Here is a 23,182-nt window from a genome sequence, read left to right on the forward strand (position 1 = left end):
AAAATGCTGTTTTTAATTCATTTCTTATTCTTTGTTAAGACATCGGGATAAGTTCGTTTATTACTGCGCCTTGCAGTATAAAATGTTATTTGTAATTCATGTCAGTTTAAATGCATGAATTTAAGATTTAATATGAATTTTTTCTGATATCTTCTAATAAAATCTCCATGACGGAATCGATAAGTAGTTTTACTCCTGAATGTTAGTTGTGATGCCTCCATCTAGAGCTGCAGTTCATATGTACCATCAAAGGAACCTTCAGTTGGTTGTGTACAAACTCCATCATGATGATTATTGTTCGACTAATGTGCTGAGATACGAGAGTTGTTTGGGTTGTTAGTTGGTGTGTTGAATTAAACTGCGCTCTACGTGCTTAAGTTGCCAAGGAAGAAGTCGAAAAATTTAATGCAACTTACATTAAGCGAGTTCATAGGTGGAACCTTCAGCTACAAAAGCACCTGACTAGAAACAATGTGGGAAGCGTTTCAGGCTAAGCTTGCATGACGAGATAGAATGCTCATTTCCTCTAAGCGCGCCACGATTATTCTCAACATTTCGGAGCTGTGCTTGACGAGCGAGATTAAAGTATAGAAATTTGAGGAATTACAGAACGGAAAGATGGAGGCGTTGCATTGGCTACAGAAAGGATAAACTACTGAGGGAAGCTCTCAGGGAACGTAACTTCTTCGTGGAGCCGTCCGAGGAAAGGGGATTTTTTTGTTTCAACTATTTCTAAAGCCTAGTTTCATTTCTTAAGTGATTGCCAAATATAGCACGTAACTAATAAAAAATATAACTCATTACTCATAGCAGTGAGTGACAGAGAGCTCATTTTCTCGTCGACGAAAACTTGAGGTTACGGACGGACGGACAGACAGACAGACGGACATGGCGAGCACAATAGTGCATTTTTTCCATAAATGAGAAAATGCGCTAAAAAGAGATTTTTTATAGAAAATCTGTGATCATGTTCGGATTCAGAACATATTAGTGCATTAGTAGGCCTCTTCTTAGTGAAAATACACGAGCAAAACTGGCACCGTCTTCACTCATTAACCTACATTATACACTTAAAATTTTATTTCTAATAATAGGCACGTCTTGACCCTACCATCTATGGTTAAGTTCAAGCATGACTCCATCATTGTTGGTGAGAGGCGGTGTCAATTGGCGTAATTATAGATATGTATACTTATAGAATAATTAATAAGATAAATTAAAGATAAACTTATCAATATTTTGGGAATATGTGTTAATAATTTAAAAGGAAGTTTTTCGAGTGGCGATTGATAGTGATAATATTGTATCATGTAAGGTCAAGTTTTGATATACCTAATTCAATCAAAAATTAATTTTTTAATTCTCTGATGACGCTTTATTAAAAAAACACGCTGTTATTCGACTTAAAACATAAATGTGTGATGACAACAGATCATCCTTCCATGAAGTTTTGAAATCTAACCGTAATTTGTTTAAATGTTAATAAATGATGCACGAATAATTAAGTTCTCAAACATATGTTTTACTCTAATATCAAAAAGTTATGGATTGGCCGGAATCAAAACCTCCTTTCAGCCTTATCTTAAAATTTTTTATGGTTTTGAATACATATTATGCATCCTTTGATTACAATGGAGAACGAAATGAGATAGAATTAAACCCCTTCAAGCAGACCTAGGCGTTCATTCGTCTATACAATTTCAGTTATCGATGCATCAATAATATTAGGTGTATCTGATTCTGACGATCAGTGAGAACGACTAATCTAGTATGAAATATCTGTTGTGACCGTGTTTCGTCGATCTCATTAGCTGATTAGTTCGAAAATAGGTTTATATTTAAATAAATATTATTTATATTATAACGTAGGTCTAAGATGGCTTCAACGGCGGCAATAGCGGCTAAGCTCAAGAAGAAGCACGTCAGAGTCAAGCACCAGAAAGTGAAGTTGTTCAGAGCAAATGAGCCCCTGCTGTCCGTATTCATGTGGGGAGTCAATCATTCGGTGAGAAAAGTTGTAAAGTGAAATATTTGACATCATGTCTCATGATAATATGATTTTGTTGCATTGTCAGTTTGTCACTTCTTTTTAGATTGCAAACTGTCAATTTAATTAGATAGGATCATAGTAGGTAATTTATCTAGTGGGAATCTTAAAACTCCAAAAATGGCATGAAAGCTCCAGTCACAGGCTCACAGCAATAAAGATTGATATATTTCAAGCCAGCCCAAAATAATGCATTTTACTTGCAATTTTTTGATCATTTGGTATAAATTTTCAAAGTGGAGCTGTAATAACTACGAGTCCTGTTTAAAACTGAAACCTGCATTGGTCTTATTAATTGATATTCTGATGGACTTGCATAATGGCCAAAGTGGAAAATTTAGCAGAAGCCACCCATGTATTGCACAATTTCCATGGTCAGGAAGATGTGCCAGGTGCGCGGGAATTTTTTTTGTCATTTTAACGACCTGCGTGGTGCGCCGTACAATGCTGGTAAAAAAAATGCGCCGTGCGCCGTACTTTAGAAAGTCGACAATATACGCGAGTATATTGACTACGCGAGTCGAACTGTCAATAATAAAATGTAAGACATGTCCGGGTTACTTCTGACTCTTCCGCGTTCTGCTTGTCGGATATGAAACGTACGGTAATCGTAAACTGCGCCTTACGTCTGTTCCTCCACAAACTGCTCGTACGCCTGTAACGCGGCAGCGCGTCTTCCGCGTTCCGCTTGGCGGATACGGAACGTACGGTAATCGTAAACTGCGGCTTACGTCTGTTCCTCCACAAACTGCTCGTACTCGGCAGAATTGATGGCCGGGATTGCGCGAACACGTGCGCCAAGTGAATCAATTTTCATTACATTGCGCGAACTGTGCACAGCAATAGATTAAAAAAAGTGAAAATACGCGGGAAAATTCACCGAAAACATACATCATCCTGAGTGTGGCACAATTTCACTGTCAGCCCAATTATGCCCCTCAAGTAAAATATAAAATGGCCTGATTTTACTGGGTATTTTCAAGAATTGCCTGTGAATGATTGTGTTTAACAGTGATTTTAGGAAATTTTTGCTGATTATTGAAAATAGGGAAATTATAGCTATTCATCTCATAATAGGCTATCTGTTGCTGGTCCCTAGACAATCCTATTCAAATATCTTGGTTAAAAAAGTTTTTTAAATGATGAAAGTAATTGATTTTTCAAAGTTCAAAACCTTGCAGGAAACGCAAAGCTTTTTTACATACTTTGTGTTGATTTACTTCATATGAAGATTTGTGTAAGACCATTGTTTAAAAATATGGCCTTTGGATAGGGCAAAAAAATTTCTATTTGTTTGACTATTGAATTATATTGACTATTGTTTGACTATTGAATTATATTGAAAAAGCAAAGAGTAAAAAAATTTGATGACATGTCTGACTGAAGAGTTTGAGAACAAAAATTTGTTCTGAATGTGGATCATAGTCCTATTGCTCCTAGTTCTGTACATTATATTCACTTAATACAGGTTGGACTGGAATAATTTGCAGATTTATCTGAATAAAAACTTACCTTTCTTTGTTGCCTCTGCATCCATGAAATTGAACAAATTAAATGCCTGTGTGTATGGACAATTTATGTATCCATTTTTATACCTTTACCCCTGCTTAATATTTTTTACCTTTACCCCTGCTAATTTAAAAAACCTTACATTTTTGGAAGTAATTTTTAAAAATCACCTGAGCAATGACATATATTTATTCACAATATCTGAAAAATTCAGCAAAATGTTTCATATTGAATTCAATACAAGAACTTCAGCTGAGTAATGAAATGAATGTCTATTTGCTAGTATTCTTATTGACTATAATATGTGCACTTGTTTATTTATTCAATTAGGTAACATGATCCCAAGTGTATGAGCCAAAAATAGACAAATCCACAGTCATGGGCCAGTTAGGCTCAATTACAGAGGCCTCATACCAGATTTTAATGTCTTGGCGTCACCATAAAGTGAATTTTTATCACTGACATTTTCATGTGTGAAATTCTGCTTATTTCTAAAATACTAGTTTTCATAGCCTTGTTGCTCTTAGATCTCTACATCATATTCATTTATTGCGAGTTGCACTGGAATAATGTGCAGATTTATCTGACCAAAAACTTACCTCTTTGTTGCTTCTGCATCTGTGAAATGCATATCATTATTAAATGCCTGTTTGTATGGGCAATTTATGTACCCATTTTTATACCCTTACCCCTGCTTACCCTTGATGCTTAATTTCAACTGTGTTACAGATAAACGAGCTGGTGCACATCAACATCCCAGTGATGCTCATGTGATGCTCAACATCTTTCACTTGTGTTGCAGATAAACGAGCTGGTGCACATCAACATCCCGGTGATGCTCATGCCGGACGACTTCCGTGCGCACAGCAAAGTGCGCGTGGACAACCACCTCTTCAACAAGTCTGTGCTCCGCCCAGCCTCACTGTCATGGCTGACATTTTGTGATCTTGCATCAGATCACATCTTTATAATTTTATGATAGCTCATTATCCAAGTGACATAAAAAAGGCTTTACAATTTTATTCATAAAAGAAATTTAATTTTATAATTTTTTAATTTGATGAGTGAAATACTTTATTTAAATATGACTATTATGTATAATGGGTGGTTATTAGCTTTACATCTGTAATGCACTGCATTGAAGAGAAAGGATATTCTCCAGATGTTGAGTTTAGAGCAAATTCTTTCTATCAACCGGAAGTGTGTTAAAAAGGCCATCAAAAATGTCTCTAAGTATTGGTTGCAAGCAATACCCAAGTTATCATTTTATGTTACATTTACAAAATCACACAACTTTAATGATCAAGAAATAAAGTAAAATTCTGCATGGCAGTCACTGCTTGGTGTTCATTTAAATTTCATTTCAATTTCATTTTAAATTTCAGTAACCATTTAGTTTTGCAGATATCTATATTTATTTATATATGTATGAAAATGCTGACTGTTCCATACAGTGTGAACTGAATACTGACAAGCTGTTACATGCTACATTCTCTCTCTCTCTCTTCCCCCTCCTTCACATGAATATATGTGAGGGAGGGCCATCTTAATAAACTCGTTTAAAATTTCGTAAATGTCACTCGACCATCCTGAACTTCTCGGCATTTTGTAAACTCGCTTTCATAATTACATCTTGCTACTCCTCAGGTCCCTAGATGTAGAAATATACTCGGGCATTTTTTTGCCATCATTTGTCAAAAAAAAATTACATCCTCTCAACATTGTTTATTTATAAATGAAGCTGAAGAAATTAGTAATATTTTGCTCTATTTTGTCAACAGTGAACTTGCTATCATAATCTATATTATACCTTCATATCTTTCTTTCCTTTATTTCAAGTTACATTTAAGTGCATTTATTTGTTTCCATTTAACAAAATCATATTATCACAACTACTAATTGTTGTTAATTCAAGAAAGGACCTGAAAAGCCGATGATCAAACAAATTATTGACTTACCCCATCTCTTGCAGGGAGAACCTTCCATCACACTTCAAAGTCAAGGAATATTGCCCCAAGTATTGACTTACCCCATCTCTTGCAGGGAGAACCTTCCATCTCACTTCAAAGTCAAGGAATATTGCCCCAAGTATTGACTTACCCCATCTCTTGCAGGGAGAACCTTCCATCACACTTCAAAGTCAAGGAATATTGCCCCATCGTCTTCAGAAACTTGCGGGAGCGCTTCGGCATTGATGACCACGAGTTCAGGGAATCTTTAACAAGGTAATTAATATATATATATATATTATATATACATGTACTGTGTGCATTGGATTATTCCAAAGTCTTTATTCCAATTATGTGTTGAAACATTTCTGTAAAGGACAGTATATTGAATGGTTTTGTTGATAAACTTGTACAAGATCATGTATATCACAACCAGTACTTATTCCATCACTGTTCACAATTGCTTGTTCACTTTGATGATACCCTATCTGTATTATTTATACATTGTTTATTCAGTTAGTTTTTCTGACTTCTTAACATTTTTCAAGGCTGTTCCAATAAATTTTCTTGCAAGTTCCAAGAAATTTCCTGACTGTTGCAATGAATTTTCCTGGCCATCCCAAGCAATTATCTCAGCCTTTCAATAATAGATAATTCATTGAACTAATAACATTAGTTCAATAATGGTGTGGACAGCCAACTTACAAGTCCCACTAAACATAGAAAGCTTACACACCTTGCGTATAGATGATTTCCTTTCCAGTTTCCACTACATGAGTTCTCAGTGCATATATTAATTATATATTAGTTATTAATTTTCCTAATTGTTCAGGTCGCAGCCAGTGTCCGTGGAGACGCCAGGGCGCAGCGCCGCGCGCTTCTTCATCACCAGCGACAGTTAATTATTAATTAATTATTTTTAGTTAACTATTAATTTGGTCAATTGTTCAGGTCGCAGCCAGTGTCCGTGGAGACGCCAGGGCGCAGCGCCGCGCGCTTCTTCATCACCAGCGACAAGATGTACATCCTGAAGACGCTCACCAGCGAGGAGGTCGAACAGATGCACGCCCTGCTCAAGCAGTACCATCCTGTGAGGCTTGTGAGGGAGATGCTTGTGAGGGAGGTGTCCTGTGAGGGCCATGAGGTGTCTGTGAGGGCCATGAGGTGTCTGTGAGGGACATGAGGTGTCTGTGAGGGCCATGAGGTGTCTGTGATCTGACGCTGTGTAAAGCAAAGGCGACTTGTCACCTAATTATTGAGATGAGGGCAAATACCAGGGGAGGGGGTGAGGTTACCTGGGCCTATACTTTCAAAAAAGTTGAGAGATCGTAAGTTCATCAGCCAATCATTGACGACCTTTCAAGCCACATCCACCAATCATAGACAAGAAAATAGAGCGTAAGTACTTACGTTCACTTAGCGAGTTTTGAAAGTATGGGCCCTCATATCTCATTGCTATCATTCATGGGGGGAGGGGGGCGGAAGGGGGGCAGGCTCTATATCTCATTGCTATCATTCATGGGGGGAGGGGGCGGAAGGGGGGAAGGCTTCATATCTCATTGTTTGCATGAGAGCGGCGGACGCTGATGGCCAAATAGCTCAGTGGCTCCTGTTAACCTCTTGTCCATCGGCCATTTATTATTATGTATAAGTATTTGTATTATTGATGATTATGTATAAGTATTTGTATTGTTAATGTAGAGGCTCTATTTGTTGATGTCATCACATCGGTTTAGATGTACCAAGATAGCATTGAAGTTGTAACGTTATAACAGCTTCATCTCATTGATGTTGCACTACATAACATTGATGTTGCACTACACAACATTGATGTTGCACTACACAACATTGATGTTGCACTACACAACATTGATGTTGCACTACATAACATTGATGTTGCACTACACAACATTGATGTTGCACTACACAACATTGATGTTGCACTACACAACATTGATGTTGCACTACACAACATTGATGTTGCACTACACAACATTGATGTTGCACTACACAACATTGATGTTGCACTACACAACATTGATGTTGCACTACACAACATTGATGTTGCACTACACAACATTGATGTTGCACTACACAACATTGATGTTGCACTACACAACATTGATGTTGCACTACACAACATTGATGTTGCACTACACAACATTGATGTTGCACTACACAACATTGATGTTGCACTACACAACATTGATGTTGCACTACACAACATTGATGTTGCACTACACAACATTGATGTTGCACTACACAACATTGATGTTGCACTACACAACATTGATGTTGCACTACACAACATTGATGTTGCACTACACAACATTGATGTTGCACTACACAACATTGATGTTGCACTACACAACATTGATGTTGCACTACACAACATTGATGTTGCACTACACAACATTGATGTTGCACTACACAACATTGATGTTGCACTACACAACATTGATGTTGCACTACACAACATTGATGTTGCACTACACAACATTGATGTTGCACTACACAACATTGATGTTGCACTACACAACATTGATGTTGCACTACACAACATTGATGTTGCACTACACAACATTGATGTTGCACTACACAACATTGATGTTGCACTACACAACATTGATGTTGCACTACACAACATTGATGTTGCACTACANGACCTCAAGGCAGTAGCCCTTAGTGGAGGAGGAACGACCTCAAGGCAGTAGCCCTTAGTGCAGGAGGTATGACCTCAAGGCAGTAGCCCTTAATGCAGGAGGAACGACCTCAAGGCAGTAGCCCTTAGTGCAGGCGGGACCACCTCAAGGCAGTAGCCCTTAGTGCAGGAGGAACAACCTCAAGGCAGTAGCCCTTAGTGCAGGAGGAACGACCTCAAGGCAGTAGCCCTTAGTGCAGGAGAGACAACCTAAAGTAACTAGCCCTTAATTACAGGAAATACGACCTTAAGGGCTCGACGGTGGACAGGGAGGCGTCCACCAAGGAGCTGGAGAAGGACTTGCCTACGTTCAAGGACAACGACTTTGTCAAGGACGGCACTAAGGTGCACATCGGCGAGCCTGCGAAGCAGTCCTTAATGGAGACCCTTACTGCAGACGTCGAGGTGCGCGCGGTGTACAATAATTAAAATATTCATGAATAATATAATTAATGAGTGATGTTTATTTAGTGTTATGAATAAGTAATGAATATGCAGTTTTAATCACCCCACGTTAAGAATGACGTACGGGGCATGAATAATATGCTTGATAAGCAATGATTATTTAGTATTGATTATGAATAAGTAATAAATTCCGGTTTTTATCACCACATGATAAGTATGACGTATGTGGCATGAATAATATACTTGATAAGCTATGTTTATTTAGTATTAATTATGAATAAGTAATGACCCCTCATTGACCCAGTTCCTGACCCGCCTGCACCTCATGGACTACTCGCTGCTGCTCGGCATCCACGACATCACGCGCGGCAACACCGAGACCCAGCCCGACCCTGGTGAGGCCCGACCCTGGTGAGGCCCGACCCTGGTGAGGCCCGACCCTGGTGAGGCCCGACCCTGGTGAGGCCCGACCCTGGTGAGGCCCAGACCCTGGTGAGAACCAGACCCTGGTGAGACCCAGACCCTGGTGAGGCCCAGACCCTGGTGAGGCCCAGACCCTGGTGAGGCCCGACCCTGGTGAGACCCAGTCCGACCCTGCATGATGAGGCCAGGGCAGACCCTGGTGGATATCATAGGTGTATATATGTATTCCTCTGTGTATAGGGATAGCCTTTAGGTATAGGTTATAAGTATAGCCTATAGGTATAGGCTAGCCTATACCTATAGCATGTTGTCATCCGCACGGTGCCTTCATCTTCTCACTTCATTGCGCTGCTCCAGGCCTGTGATGCGTTGAAATTATACGTTCGTGTTTACTGCTTTGTGCAGAGTTTATTATTATTTATAGATATTATTGTATAGACATTCTTATATAGATATTCTATAGATTTTATTTTATGGATATTATTATAGATATTGTTGTATAGACATTCTTATATAGATATTCTATTGATTTTATTTTCTTGATTTTATTAAAGTTTTTTGCTGCATTTTGCTCGTGTTGATCTTAGTTTATTATTATAGTTATTATTGTATGGATATCCTATAGATTTTAGTATATAGATATCATTATAAGTAGTTTATAGCTGCATTTTGCTCGCGTTGATCTTGTATATATGTAGTTTTTATTATAGTTTATTTATGTGTTTATTTTATAGATACTATATTGATATATAGATATTATTATAGTTTATTAACGTTTATATGTTGCCGTGCAGCGGGGATGTCGGGGGACTCAGAGGAGGAAGACGTGGAGATCTACGCCATAGAGAGTCATGAGAGTGAGTGGGGGGAGTGGGGGGAGTGGGGACGTGGAGATCTACGCCATAGAGAGCCATGAGAGTGAGTGGGGCGAGTGGGAGGCAGTTGAGTGAGGAAAGAAAGTTGGGATCGTGTGATAGTGAGTGGGAGTGGGAGAGGGTAGAGGAGGTGAGAGTGGGAGAGAGAGAGGGAGGTGCGGGCCATGGATCGCCCCGTAGCCGCAACGTAGCCAATAACTGACGGCCATCCAAGCCTATCCCACCAATAACAGCCAAGAAATTATTCACTATGCGTGCATAAGTATGTACTACGTAAGAGCTACGCGTGCGTAAGAACTTACGCATACTTGGGCAAGCTATGAAAGTACGGCCCCTGAAAATGTGCGGTGGTTCAGTGGTTTCTCTCGCACCCGGTGACCTGGGGGTTCAAGTCCCATGCAGGACATGTTTTTTCTTGAAGTTCAGCCCATGGCCAACTCAGCCATTCCTCAAATTCTGGTTGATAAATGAGTACCTGGCTTGTGCAGGGTGTGGTGAGTACCTGGCTTGTCCAGGGTGTTGTGAGTACCTGGCTTGTCCAGGGTGTTGTGAGTACCTGGCTTGTCCAGGGTGTGGTGAGTACCTGGCTTGGTTGTGGTGGGCATGAACAGTGATGGTCGTAGAACTTACCTATTGCCTGACCAAGTGACCTATCACTTCTCTCTTGTAGCCACTACCAGGATGGGCAATTAAATTACAACAACAACAGCGAAAACAATAACAACAGCAACATGTCCGCACCTTACACTTACCCTATGCCAACCTTCTCTTACCCGAAGGTGCACCCCAGCCTGAGGTGGACAATTTAATGCCATTTATTTTTCCACGAGTTTAACGTCTCGCCGCCCCCCAGGCGCCCCCCAGCCGGAGGTGTACTTCATGGCGCTGATCGACGTCTTGACACACTACGGCGTCAAGAAGCAAGCTGCCAAGGCTGCCAAGACGGTCAAGTACGGCTCCTCTGCTGACGGCATCTCGACCGTCGAGCCTGACCAGTACGGCCGCCGCTTCCTCGACTTCATGAACCAAGCCATCGTCTAGGAGCCGTATCTAGAGCCGTACTAGAGCGTCTAGGGGCCATACTAGAACATAACATATGGTCCGTACTATAAAGTTGTCTAGAGGGCGTACTAGGCCCTGATCTAGAGCCGTACTCTAGAACATGTACATAGCTTATCCTCACCTTGTTGTCTATATTTATCTCGCATATGAATAATCTTGGAGGGACAGATCACGGAACGTTTTAAGATCAGTGTTTTTCAAGGAATTACTTGTACTGTAAACTCATATCCATCACAAATTACTTGTACTGTACTGTATAGTATAGTACATACTGTATAGTATGTACTTGCACAGTACTGTATAGTATTTACTTGTACTGTACTGTATAGTATTTACTTGTACTGTACTGTACTGAATTACTTGTACTGTAAACTCATATCCATCCTAAATCGGCATAGAAATGTAAAAAATGTCCATTGTAAAGCTTACAAGTCATTGTAGGTTCCCTAGATTGTCTCTAGGAGTAATGGTTCATGCCTAAGTGGTCCAGAAACTAGACTAGGTGCTAGACTAGTTTCTCGACTAGAAATTAGACGCTAGGTGCGTCTAGAAAGGTAGGAGTCTAGATCATGCGGACAATACTCATGTGTGTTCCCCTGTATGTTTCTCCGTGTACGACTGGTAGATGAAGGTAGATTGAGCTCTTGTAATGTCTACTTGCACTACATCTACCGTCTCATTACTTGCATGTGTTAACCGTGTCTTGTATCTACGTATCTACTTGAATATCTACTTGAACTAGGCTTTTGTTTTGTATCTACTTTTAAATCTACTGGTATTAGACGGCAGGAGCGACCATCTACTTATGTTCTGGCACTACACTTCATCTACTTATGTTCTGCTGTCTCTTATACACATCTAGATGTGTATAAGAGACAGACACAACATTGATGTTGCACTACACAACATTGATGTTGCACTACATAACATTGATGTTAACACAACATTGATGTTGCAGTTTATAGTGGAGAGACGTGGCAAGACGTTGCTGCCGCAATACCTGGGGATGTTTCGCCTCAACGTGGAGAATGTGGTGTCATACTTCTGCATCATGAGGAATGTGTTCAGCACGCATCTCACCATACACAAGTATGTTGTGTGTGTGTGTGGTGTCATACCTCTGCATCGTACAGAACAAGTATGTTCTGTGTGTCCTACACATTATACAGAACAAACAAGAGGTAAGACCTGATAATTAGGCTGATGCATCGAATGACGTTTACGTATTAGTGTATTTTTAAATTTAGTTTTAATTTTAATTATTATTAATTAGTTAGTTTCTGCTTGCCCGGTTATGGGCAAGTAGCTTGATTGTGACTTCCCTTGACGTGAAGATCCTGACCTTAAATAGCCCTTAGTGTAGGACGGACGACCTCAAGGCAGTAGCCCTTAGTGTAGCACCTGTCTCTTATACACATCTAGATGTGTATAAGAGACAGATGTACGTGAGTGCCTCATGTACGTGAGTGCCTCATGTACGTGAGAATAGCATGTACGTCTTACATTATTACTTTATTATTAGTTCTGTAGTTGATGGTGCGCAATGTGTACATAACTGCGATGTGTACGTATTTTTCGTGTACGTAATTGCCATGTACGTGTCCTGTGAACGTGCATGTGTGTGTCTCTCTACTAGTTTGTAAGTGGTCACTAGTGACACCTATTGACTAGTGACCCTTCTTCACTAGGCACTCCAGTATAACGGGAACTAAACTTCACTATTGACACTAGTTGACTAGTAACTACACTTCACTAGTGACAATAGTTGACTAGTAACGATACTTCACTAGTGACACTAGTTGACTAGTGCTACACTTCACTAGTGACACTAGTTGACTAGTGCTACACTTCACTAGTGACAATAGTTGACTAGTAACTACAACTCCATATCACTATTCAAGCACTAGTTTTCAAGCACACTATTATCCGACACTAGTTTTGCTAGTTAATCTGCCTATCCACTATCAGAAGACTAGTTGCCTAGTTAACATTTATAACCTTCACATCGAGTCACTAACACTAGTTTACTAGCAGATTTACTAGTTTCACTCTAGAATTTTATTTACTCAAAATTCACTAGTTTTCTAGTACATTTCCTTGCTAGTTGACGTCAGCAATCTGCTAGTTTGACGTGTGGGTCAGCCTGACCCATGTTTGGCCTAGTGTATCAGTGCTACGTGCGTTCTCTGCTTGAGTTGCGGGTGCGAAAGTGTGTCACTGTATTAAGTGTGTAGTTATTTGGACAATTGACCCATACATTTGTCTTGGTGACCGTATAGTTTATGCATACCGTATATTCTATTACTATCTATAAGTATGTATATTAGTTTAGTTAGGCAGAAGTTCTTCATTTATACAGATTTGATTTAAGACCACAGCGTACTTTTTATTAACATTTTCTTATTGTTTAAAATAAATTAGGAAAATTGTTAACAAAAAGTACGCTCTGGTCTTCAATCAAAGCTGTATAAATAAGTATGTATATGTATATATATCTATGTCAAGATCGTGCGTGTTATGGACGTGTTTTGACGCGCGCTTTGCTGTTGTTGTTGCGGGCAGACTTGAGTGGTGGGGTGTGATGACCGCTTCATACCTCACACTCCCACTCATCCCACTCATCCATCACACTCCCCTCTCACTTCCCTCTCACCCCTCACCCTCCCACTCATCCCTCACACTCCCCTCTCACCCCCACTCATCCCTCACCCTCCCCTCATTGGTTCCCTCTCACCCCCACACATCCCTCACACTCCCCTCTCCTCTCACTCATCCCTCTCACTCCTAACACATCACACTCACCCTTTAGGACCCCACGCATTCCTCACACGCTCCTTTTTCATCCCCACACATCCCACTCATCCCTCACACTCCCCTTTCTCATCCCCACATAACCCACTCATCCCTCACACATCCCACTCATTCCTCACACACTCCTTTCTCGTCCCCTCACATCCCACCCATCCCTCTCACTCCCCTCTCATCCCTCACACTCCCCTCTCATCCCTCACACTCCCTTCTCACCCCTTCACAATCCCACGCATCCCTCACACACTCCTTTCCCACCCCACTCATCCCTCGCACATCCCACACACATCCCACCCACCCCTCACACTCCCCTCATTCCCTCACCCCCTCACATCCCACCCACCCCTCACACTCCCCTCATTCCCCTCACTGGTTCCCTCACAAATCTCCCCACAAAAAACTGGTTCATTGAACCAAGGCAAACCTCCTATGTTTACATGCTCATATCTATTATTTATTTATAGAAATTTTTTGTATACATTCATGTTCTGTATTTGTTAGCATTAATGAAACCCTGTGTGGTTCACACGCAATTTTTTCACACGATTTTATTCATGTATAATATTTCGTTTCTTGTTCCCGTCTTTGTTTCTCACAAATATATTAAATATATTAATGAAATATTCATTTCTGGATGAATATTTAAAGGCGTCAAAATATAGGGAAAGTGGAACAAGTTTTGAATAACACTGAAAAGATTGAAATTTTTTCGGGGTTTACTTAACTTTATTAAAAGGTTACTTGTTTTTAATTTAGATTATTTACTGATATTGTCACAGATTTATACTTGAAGGGTAAAAAAAAGTTCATGTTATGATATTTATGAGATTGAAATTTTTGGGGGGTCACTTATTCATTTTTTAACGGGTTAGATGTTTTTAATTTTTATTATTTACTGATATTGTCGTAGATTTTTACTAAAAAAATAAAGAAAATAGTTCATGTTGTGATACTGAAGAGATTGAAATTTTTGGGGCTTACTTATTCATTTTTTATCGGGATCGATGTTTTTAATTTTGATTATTTGCTGATATTGTCGCATATTTTTACTTAGGGGTAAAGAATCAATTTAATGTTATGAAACTGGATTGGTATTTACTCTAATGTATTGTTAACATTGGAAGGAGAAATTGATGTTGATGTTAGATAAGTTTTGTTTATTTTGTCGTTGTTGTTAATGGAACTGGCGACCATTGTGTAAATATCGAGCTAGTGGCGTCTATTGTGTCACTGCTAGTGACGCTGCTTGTTACTAGTTCCTTGAGTCACTAGTGCGGCTTCAGTCGATAGTCACTAGTGTCTTTGGCGACTAGTGCTGCCATCACTAGTCTCTAGTGACTAGTAACGGGATTCTCAAGTAGTGACGCTGGTGGTCGCTAGTGTTGCAGCACCTATACCCGTCGCTAGTGCTGACACTAGTTACTAGTAACTAGCTTCTAAGCAACTTGATACAATTTATCTCACTAGAAGTTCTATCGATGTTACTATAGTGACGCTGGGTTTGTCACTAGGATATTTGTTGTTTCTACGCCTCGTCTTTTTTTTTTTGTTTAACGTGTAAAAAATATTAAGATCACCTGCCCCCCTTGCGTGGTTTCTTTCCCCCTCCCCAAAACACCCCCTTCTTGGGGGGGGGGGCACTACCTCTCCCCCGCCGCCCGGGAGGTTGTTGGGTACGAATAGCACAGGTTAACGTATCTGTAGACTAGAGGTTAACTCTTAACCTGCTGGTAAGTGTATATGCCAAGCCTTTAGGTACGAATATCATAGGTACGGTTAAGATGACCGGGAATAAAGGTTCAAAAAACGAATAGACGAAATTACGGCAAGAATTTTCGTGTATAAAAGCAAGTGGCTGTTCCTAACCCCAGCCTCTATATGTCAAAACATTTATGATAAACTTCACCCACACAAAACTGCCGCTTAATAATTAACTTTAATTAATAATTAACAAAATTTCACTAAATAATACATGTAAAAATATTTATACATTAATGATTACGCGAAACTGCCGCTTAATAATTAAATTTAATTATTAATATATTATTAACGTCAAGACCTTAATTATTGTTGGCCTATCTGAGATGCTCAGCCAAGAAAATGAGCGCGTCAAATTGTACAAATATTGACACTCACAGCAAATAGCAAACGTAGCACTGATACGCCGTCCTTTTAACGGGATAAACTGAGTCAGGATGACCCACACAAAGGTAAAAAAATATAACTCCGTACTCGCTGCAGTGAGTGACAGAGAGCGCATTTTCTCGTCGACGAAAACGTGAAGTCACGGACGGACGGACAGACGGGCATGACGAGCAAAATAGTGAATATTTTTCATAAATGAGAAAATGCGCTAAAAATGCATCGGTTTTTGGACAAAGCCTCGCTCATTTCTCTGAATATAAATGGTTTAGGCGAGTCCCCCTGTACACGCCAGGTCCCGACGCGTCATGCAGCGCTGTTAATTTTACCTTATTGAGTGCCCCTGGACCAACACTGCACTTATTGAGTGCCCCTGCACCAACACTGCAAAGAGATGGACTGGCCTTTCACACTGACATCTCTACTAAGAGATGACTTTCCAGCTAAGAAACTAAGTTACCTTTCTGTTAAAGACTGACATCATCGACAAGCTCTAAAGAACAATACCACAAGCTCTGACCAAAGCACCAGGGGCCATACTTTCAAAACTCGCTTAGTGAACGTAAGTACTTACGCTCTATTTTCTTGTCTGTGATTAAGTGAACGTAAGTACTTACGCTCTATTTTCTTGACTCTATTTTCTTGTCTATGATTAAGTGAACGTAAGTACTTACACTCTATTTTCTTGTCTATGATTGTTGGATTTTGCTTGAAAGGTCGTCAATGATTGGCTGATGAACTTACGATCTCTTAACTTTTTTGAAAGTATGGGCCCTGATGCCCAAGAAGGCTGGTGCTAAAAATTCAACGAGATTCAACAACCTTATTGAGGAACTAACTCCTGCAGCTCACGACGATTTTACATTTGTTCATGAGTTAATTAATCATTTTGAAATTGACTAACGTAATTTTTGTTGAATAACGGCATTAAAATCTTGGAAACGTACGTGACAAAATTTTTTGGAATTCGTATATTGAGGTACAATTAATATATCTATAAATAACTGCTTATCGTAAATTCAAATATTTAGTTCTATGTATTCACACACAAAAATATTATTCACAACTAACTTATGTATTCCTGCACCAGAGAAATAAATTTTGTGCTTAACAATAAGAAAAATAGTAGATTTAGTGTTGATTATGATTCATTCCCTGAAATCTGGTAAATCAAATAAAAATTCTACAATTGAATAGACATTTTTAAAGTGATTTGTCTTCGGCATAAAACTGTTATGTCATCGCCGAATATCCTATATTTACTCTCATGTCATCACTGAATATCCTATATTTACTCTCATGTCACCACCGAATATCCTATATTTACTCTCATGTCATCACCGAATATCCTATATTTACTCTCATGTCATCACCGAATATCCTATATTTACTCTCATGTCATCACTGAATATCCTATATTTAATAAAATGCCACAAAACCTTGCCTACGTCATTGACCTCTCGGACAAAAACGCGGCCTGTCTCACGGCCGTGCCTGAAGAAATTCATCGTACATGGGATATCTTCAAAACTACCAAACCGATTTCAATGGAACTTGGTATATAGATTCCTGACCACCTAAAGGTTATGTCTAGCTTGCACATATAAGACCACAGCGAGAATCCTCACAGGTTAGGTCCAAGTCAGGTCTAGTTCAACTACTTTCAGAGCACAGTAAACGAACCTTTCCTGACCAGACCTAACCTTGAGGACAGTCGCTTCCCCCCCGTGGGGCATCCAAGGAGATCAAAGTCTCCTTGGCCGAGAGGGAAGGACCAGTAGTTTGGAAGATAGTCCGTGTACGATGCGTATTTTTGCCCGTATAAATCGAAAACGCGGGCAAAATCGCGAAAATTTACACGGTCTAGAAATCACCTTTAGGTGGTCAGGAATCTATATATCAAGTTTCATTGAAATCGGTTCAGTAGTTTGGAAGATATTCGATGTACGATGAGTTTCTTGAGGCACGGCCGTGAGACAGGCCGCGTTTTCGTCCGAGAGGTCCCAACTTGTACTGTTTTATCTTCACTCACCGACACTTCTACCATGGTTGAATTAATTAGTTCAATTAATAAATTATTAATTCAACCATGACTTCTACCAACTCGCCTGGGCACTCGAACGCAAAACAACTTTACGCTCAACTCGCCCAGTCTTTTAACTCCTTCAATACTGAACGGGTTTCATTCAAATTCGAAAGATAAATAGGCATTACCAACGCGCTGCGAAAAGAATTATTAAAGATTTTTACAATAATATTTTTTTTTATTAGGAAATGAAACAAGATTTTGGAAATAGTTTTACAAATCATGTCGCAGAGTTTTATTCATAACTGAAAAGAGCTCACTGTAGCATGCCTAAAAAACCTCTTACCTCGCGTGGCTCCCCGAACCTGCCACAGAAGTAACGTTGCCTGGGAGCTTCCCTCGTTAATTAATTCTTTCTGTAGCCTATGCAACGCCTCCATCTTTCTTTTTATCGCATTTCCATCAATAATTCCTCAGGTTTCTATACTTTAATCTCGCTCGTCAAGCACAGCTCCGAAATGTTGAGAATAATCGTGGCGCGCTTAGAGGAAATGAGCGTTCAATCTCGTCATGCAAGCTTAGCCTGAAACACTTCCGACATTGTTTTTATTCAGGACCTTTATAGTATACTACTAATAATGAAGTGATTTCAGCGTTTATTAGGCCGTAGGCCTGTCGCTTATTCCTATACATCGCAGAACATTCATAGCACTTTGCGGTCTCGAACTCGCAACTCTCTGCTCCGATCCTGGTACTCTGAACTGTAACCATGACTGGGCCACCCTGAAGGTTCTGAACTGTAACCACTTGGCCACCCTGAAGGTTCTATCTATGAATTCGCTCATGCAATTTGCATTAATGCATTGGCGCTCCAAGTGTGAACGCGTTCAAGAACAGACTAGATAAAGCTATGGAAAAATATATGATCAGATTTGAAATGCCTAGCACCATATCGAACCCGGTGGAAGTCTAGAAGATATTTCAAACTATCGTCAGTCATGAAAAGATCCGATCAAATGATACGAGTTTAGATCTATGAACAAGGCACGAAAAGGAAAAGAATCGGCGACAGGCCACATCAGGCCTACACTTCAGCGCCGACATCACTATGTTATGTTATCTTTTATAAATGCGATACATTTTTCAGCCACTTCTGATCTGATCCTCCGAATTTTTCAATTTGTCATCATGCAGAAAGAGCGGGACAAAGTATCACCAAGGAACTTTCGTATTCTTATTGTATTTCTTTACAATTTTTCCAAGTTCCACCAAATTTTACGTAGACAGACGTAGAAGACGGTATTATTTTGAGGGGCGGCAATCCTATACCAGCTGTGAGCAGCGCAGGCCGCAAATTCTTATAGTTCCTCCTCGGCAAGTTCCAACACGCAGAGCGCAGTTTAATTCAACTCACCCAACACGCAGAGAGCGTTTAATTCAACACACCTAACACGCAGATCGCAGTTTAATTCAACACACCCAACAAGTATTCCAAACAACTCTCAAATCTCAGCACATTAGTCGAACAATAATCATCATGATGGAGTTTGTACACAACCAACTGAAGGTTCCTTTGATGGTACATATGAACTGCAGCTCTAGATGGAGGCATCACAACTAACATTCAGGAGTAAAACTACTTTGAGATTCCGTCATGAAGATTTCAGTATAAAAATTCATATTAAATCTTAAATTTACGTATTAAAAGTTTGACATGAATTACAAATAACATTTTATACTGCAAGTCACAGTCATAAACGAACTTAACACGATGTCTTAACAAAGAAGTAGGCACTCCAGGCAACAATAAATCTTCACGAGAGCCTTCATAAGGCTTAGACTAGGGGAATGCAAGTCTTCTACTTACTCGTCCTTAGGAAACAATTTGACTTATATGCATCATATTTAAAGTTGAAACACTTTCGTCAGGTATAGTTTGGTCTATAAGAGCACGGGTGGCTTAAGATACGGTATATCCATGAGCAATGAGGGGATGGGAGGCAGCTGTTATCATTAAGGGTCTCAGGGTCGGGGAAGCGTGCTTTCACTTCAAATTAAATAACTTCACATGCATGAATAAAATCAACAATCGTCTCTAAAACTCGTTTGTTCTCGCCACGCCGGAGTAATCCCACGTAGGAATGCACTTGACTTTGATTATAACCAATTCCAGGTTAAGGTTTTAACCAATTCCACGTCCGGAATGAGGCACCCAAACACTATCTTGAGCTCAAGGCTCTAATATAAATCATGTCAAGTGAATTTTCCACCAAGTCTGTGACGCTGTCCTGCTGTTGTCGCAATGCATTACTTACAATTTAAGGGAAAGTATTGGGCGAAATTATGTGCTTTCGCCGTGTCATGCTAATTTAGAGTAACGAAGGTTGAACGAAGACGATGTCAAATGAGCTAAAATAAAAGGACATCACTCAATCACGAGGGTAATACCATCGTCAGAGCCATACGGTGTTGAAGAAAATACATGAATAGTGGATAACAAATAGGATACAATTGAATAAGTCCGGGCAAAAAAATGGAGATCAAAGCCGCGATTCCAGCATACAAAATGTAGAAGTTTTGGTCAACTTCTAATGAATGTTTTACTCACTGAAACTTTTTTTGGCAGAGTGTATCTCAATTGCACGGGTGTAACAATCAACAGATATTCTGTATTTGTGGCTAGTTCAAAATCTTTAGACGAAACATAAACTCACTAATGACAAAAAAAATGTGCAAAAATTAAGAAGAACTAGATTATGATAATCGTTGGCGAATCCTAAGGATCAAAATAAAAAAATTCTCAGTGTAAGTGCACTTAATATACATTACATTTTGGGCAGGGCACACCGGCACAGTCGTCTTCCTCACCAGCCCCTCACTCACAGGTTGGCACCGCTTATTCGTTCATCTTCAGTCAATATCAACATTTTCATCATCGACTTAGGAGCAAAATACAACAGATGCCGCAGCTCTGGTGCTGTAGCGGAAAATATGTGACAATATCTGCGTCAGACGAGAGACTAGTCTGCCGCGACTTTAAAACTCGTCTTAAGCAGACATTACTTTCATCCTATGCTCATTTCGTCCAGTGACTCCTGTTCTGCATCCTCCAGTTCTTCATTCTCCTGTTCTTCATCCTCCTGTTCTTCATCCTCCTGTTCTTCATCCTCCTGTTCTTCATCCTCCAGATCTGAATCAATCTGCAGTAGTAGGTCTTCCGGACTCATCTGGTCGCCGATGTATAGTTCGAAACCCCTGTGGGAATAGAGTAGTGTTTTAGCCACTGCCACACTACAGTCACTGGCACAAAATAATAACACATCTACTTATGTTCTGGCACTACACTTCATCTACTTATGTTCTGGCACTAGGGCACTACATCTACTTATCTTTTACCACTAGGTTACCTTACTAGTTCTAGTTAACTAGCCAGCATGTTAGCACCTGTCTAGGTAGGTAACATAAGCCTTGCCATTTCTAGATTTTTTAGTAGATCTAGATCTACTAGTAGATCTAGATCTCCCAGTAGATCTAGATTCGCTAGTAGATCTAGATTTAATAGTAGATTTAGATTTACTAGTAAACCAATGCTAGTTATTTACGCAAACCCTGACCTCTAGTTACTAGGTTCACTAGTTTACAGACCTAACCATCATACTTTCATTAATTTTTTGATATATATTAGCTGCATATGATTAATATGATCACTTGCCACTAGGACCATATAATATATATAATTAATTTATTTATATATATTATATTTAATATAATTGGTGGCAGTGTTCTAGACATTTGTGTAGGTAGAATGAATTTTTTGTTTAATACTAGGTAAATATGAACAATATTTATTCCCTAGTGGATCTGGAGTTACGAGTAGATATAGATTTACTAATAGAGTAGACATACTAGTAGATCTAGAAATACTAGTAGATATAGATTTACTAGTAGAGCTAGATATACTAGTAGATCTAGATATACTAGTAGATATAGATTCGCTAGTTTATCTATAGTTACTAGTAGATCTATATTTACTAGTAGATCTAGAATTACTAGTAGATCTAGAGTTACTGGTTGATCAAGAGTTACTAGTAGATCTAGAGTTACTGGTTGATCTAGAGTTACTAGTAGATCTAGATTTACTAGTAGATCTAGTTACTAGTAGATCTATATTTACTAGTAGATCTAGATTTACTAGTAGATCTAGAGTTACTGGTTGATCTAGAGTTACTAGTAGATCTAGATTTACTAGTAGATCTAGAGTTACTAGTAGATCTATATTTACTAGTAGATCTAAAGTTACTAGTGGATCTAGATTTACTAGTAGATCAAGAGTTACTAGTAGATCTATATCTGTCTCTTATACACATCTAGATGTGTATAAGAGACAGCCCAGGGGCCTGATTTGGGGAGTGACCATTTTCCAATCTGTTGCAAAATTGGCATTAAGGTGGTCAAATCTTCGGAAAAGACCCCAGTTCGGTGGAAACTGTACCAAGCAAATTGGTCACAATATCAGCAACTTCTTGACAAGGCACTGGTTGTCTCAGAGTATGGACCTAGAGATGCTGACAGTGCCTATGCTTCTCTGTCAAATTCCATTTTGCAAGCTGCCTCTCTTGCAGTGCCCCGTAGCTCAGGAAAAAGACACTGTCGATTCTCCACACCTTGGTGGGATGGTGNGATCTAGAGTTACTAGTAGATCTAGAGTTACTAGTAGATCTAGAGTTACTAGTAGATCTAGAGTTACTAGTAGATCTAGATTTACAACGTCAATCCCTTTCCTATTTCAGTGTTGCATCCTGTGAGTTGACCTAGTAACTCTACACTAGATATTTCATCTAGAAATAGGAAATTTGCAGAATATTATCTAGAGAAAGGATGGAGGTAGTAGGGCAAGCTTTAGTTTTAACCTAGATATTCCACTAGTAAAAAGATGACTAGAACAACCTTCCTAGACGATCGTCCAAACTAGACATGACCATCTAGGGAAATTTTCTAGATGTGTTTCTTCGCTTGATTAATACGTACAATTATTTATTAATAAAAATAATTTATTTTTTATTAATAAATAAATATATTAATTTTCATGAGACCAGCCGCGAGGTTTATTGTTTATATTTTTATTTAAATTATTTTGTGACTTTAAGTAATTTTGTGTACGTGAGTGCCTCATGTACGTGAGTGCCTCATGTACGTGAGTGCCTCATGTACGTGAGTGCCTCATGTACGTGAGTG

At 39.4% G+C, this 23,182-nt stretch overlaps 1 protein-coding gene across 1 annotated transcript; it reads left to right on the forward strand.

Moving 5' to 3' along the window:
- Positions 1-1,728: 1,728 nt before the first annotated feature.
- Positions 1,729-11,295, forward strand: LOC108670731 (phosphatidylinositol 5-phosphate 4-kinase type-2 alpha). The gene is made up of 8 exons (XM_018158223.2): positions 1,729-2,005; positions 4,359-4,456; positions 5,671-5,781; positions 6,457-6,635; positions 8,430-8,611; positions 8,916-9,006; positions 9,829-9,891; positions 10,763-11,295. The coding sequence occupies exons 1-8, from the start codon at positions 1,877-1,879 to the stop codon at positions 10,948-10,950; spliced, it is 1,041 nt and encodes a 346-aa protein (XP_018013712.1). The 5' UTR covers positions 1,729-1,876; the 3' UTR covers positions 10,951-11,295.
- Positions 11,296-23,182: the final 11,887 nt, after the last annotated feature.

Source organism: Hyalella azteca, unplaced genomic scaffold (assembly GCF_000764305.2).
Source record: "Hyalella azteca isolate HAZT.00-mixed unplaced genomic scaffold, Hazt_2.0.2 contig7332, whole genome shotgun sequence".
In the NCBI taxonomy this organism is placed as follows: domain Eukaryota; kingdom Metazoa; phylum Arthropoda; class Malacostraca; order Amphipoda; family Hyalellidae; genus Hyalella; species Hyalella azteca.

Excerpts from the sequence above, each read along its gene's own strand:
- LOC108670731 (XM_018158223.2), top strand. The coding sequence starts at position 1,877 with ATGGCTTCAACGGCGGCAATAGCGGCTAAGCTCAAGAAGAAGCACGTC. Across the intron at positions 5,782-6,456 it reads TTCAGGGAATCTTTAACAAG|GTCGCAGCCAGTGTCCGTGG; the intron begins GTAATTAATATA and ends TCAATTGTTCAG. Across the intron at positions 9,892-10,762 it reads CGCCATAGAGAGTCATGAGA|GCGCCCCCCAGCCGGAGGTG; the intron begins GTGAGTGGGGGG and ends GCCGCCCCCCAG.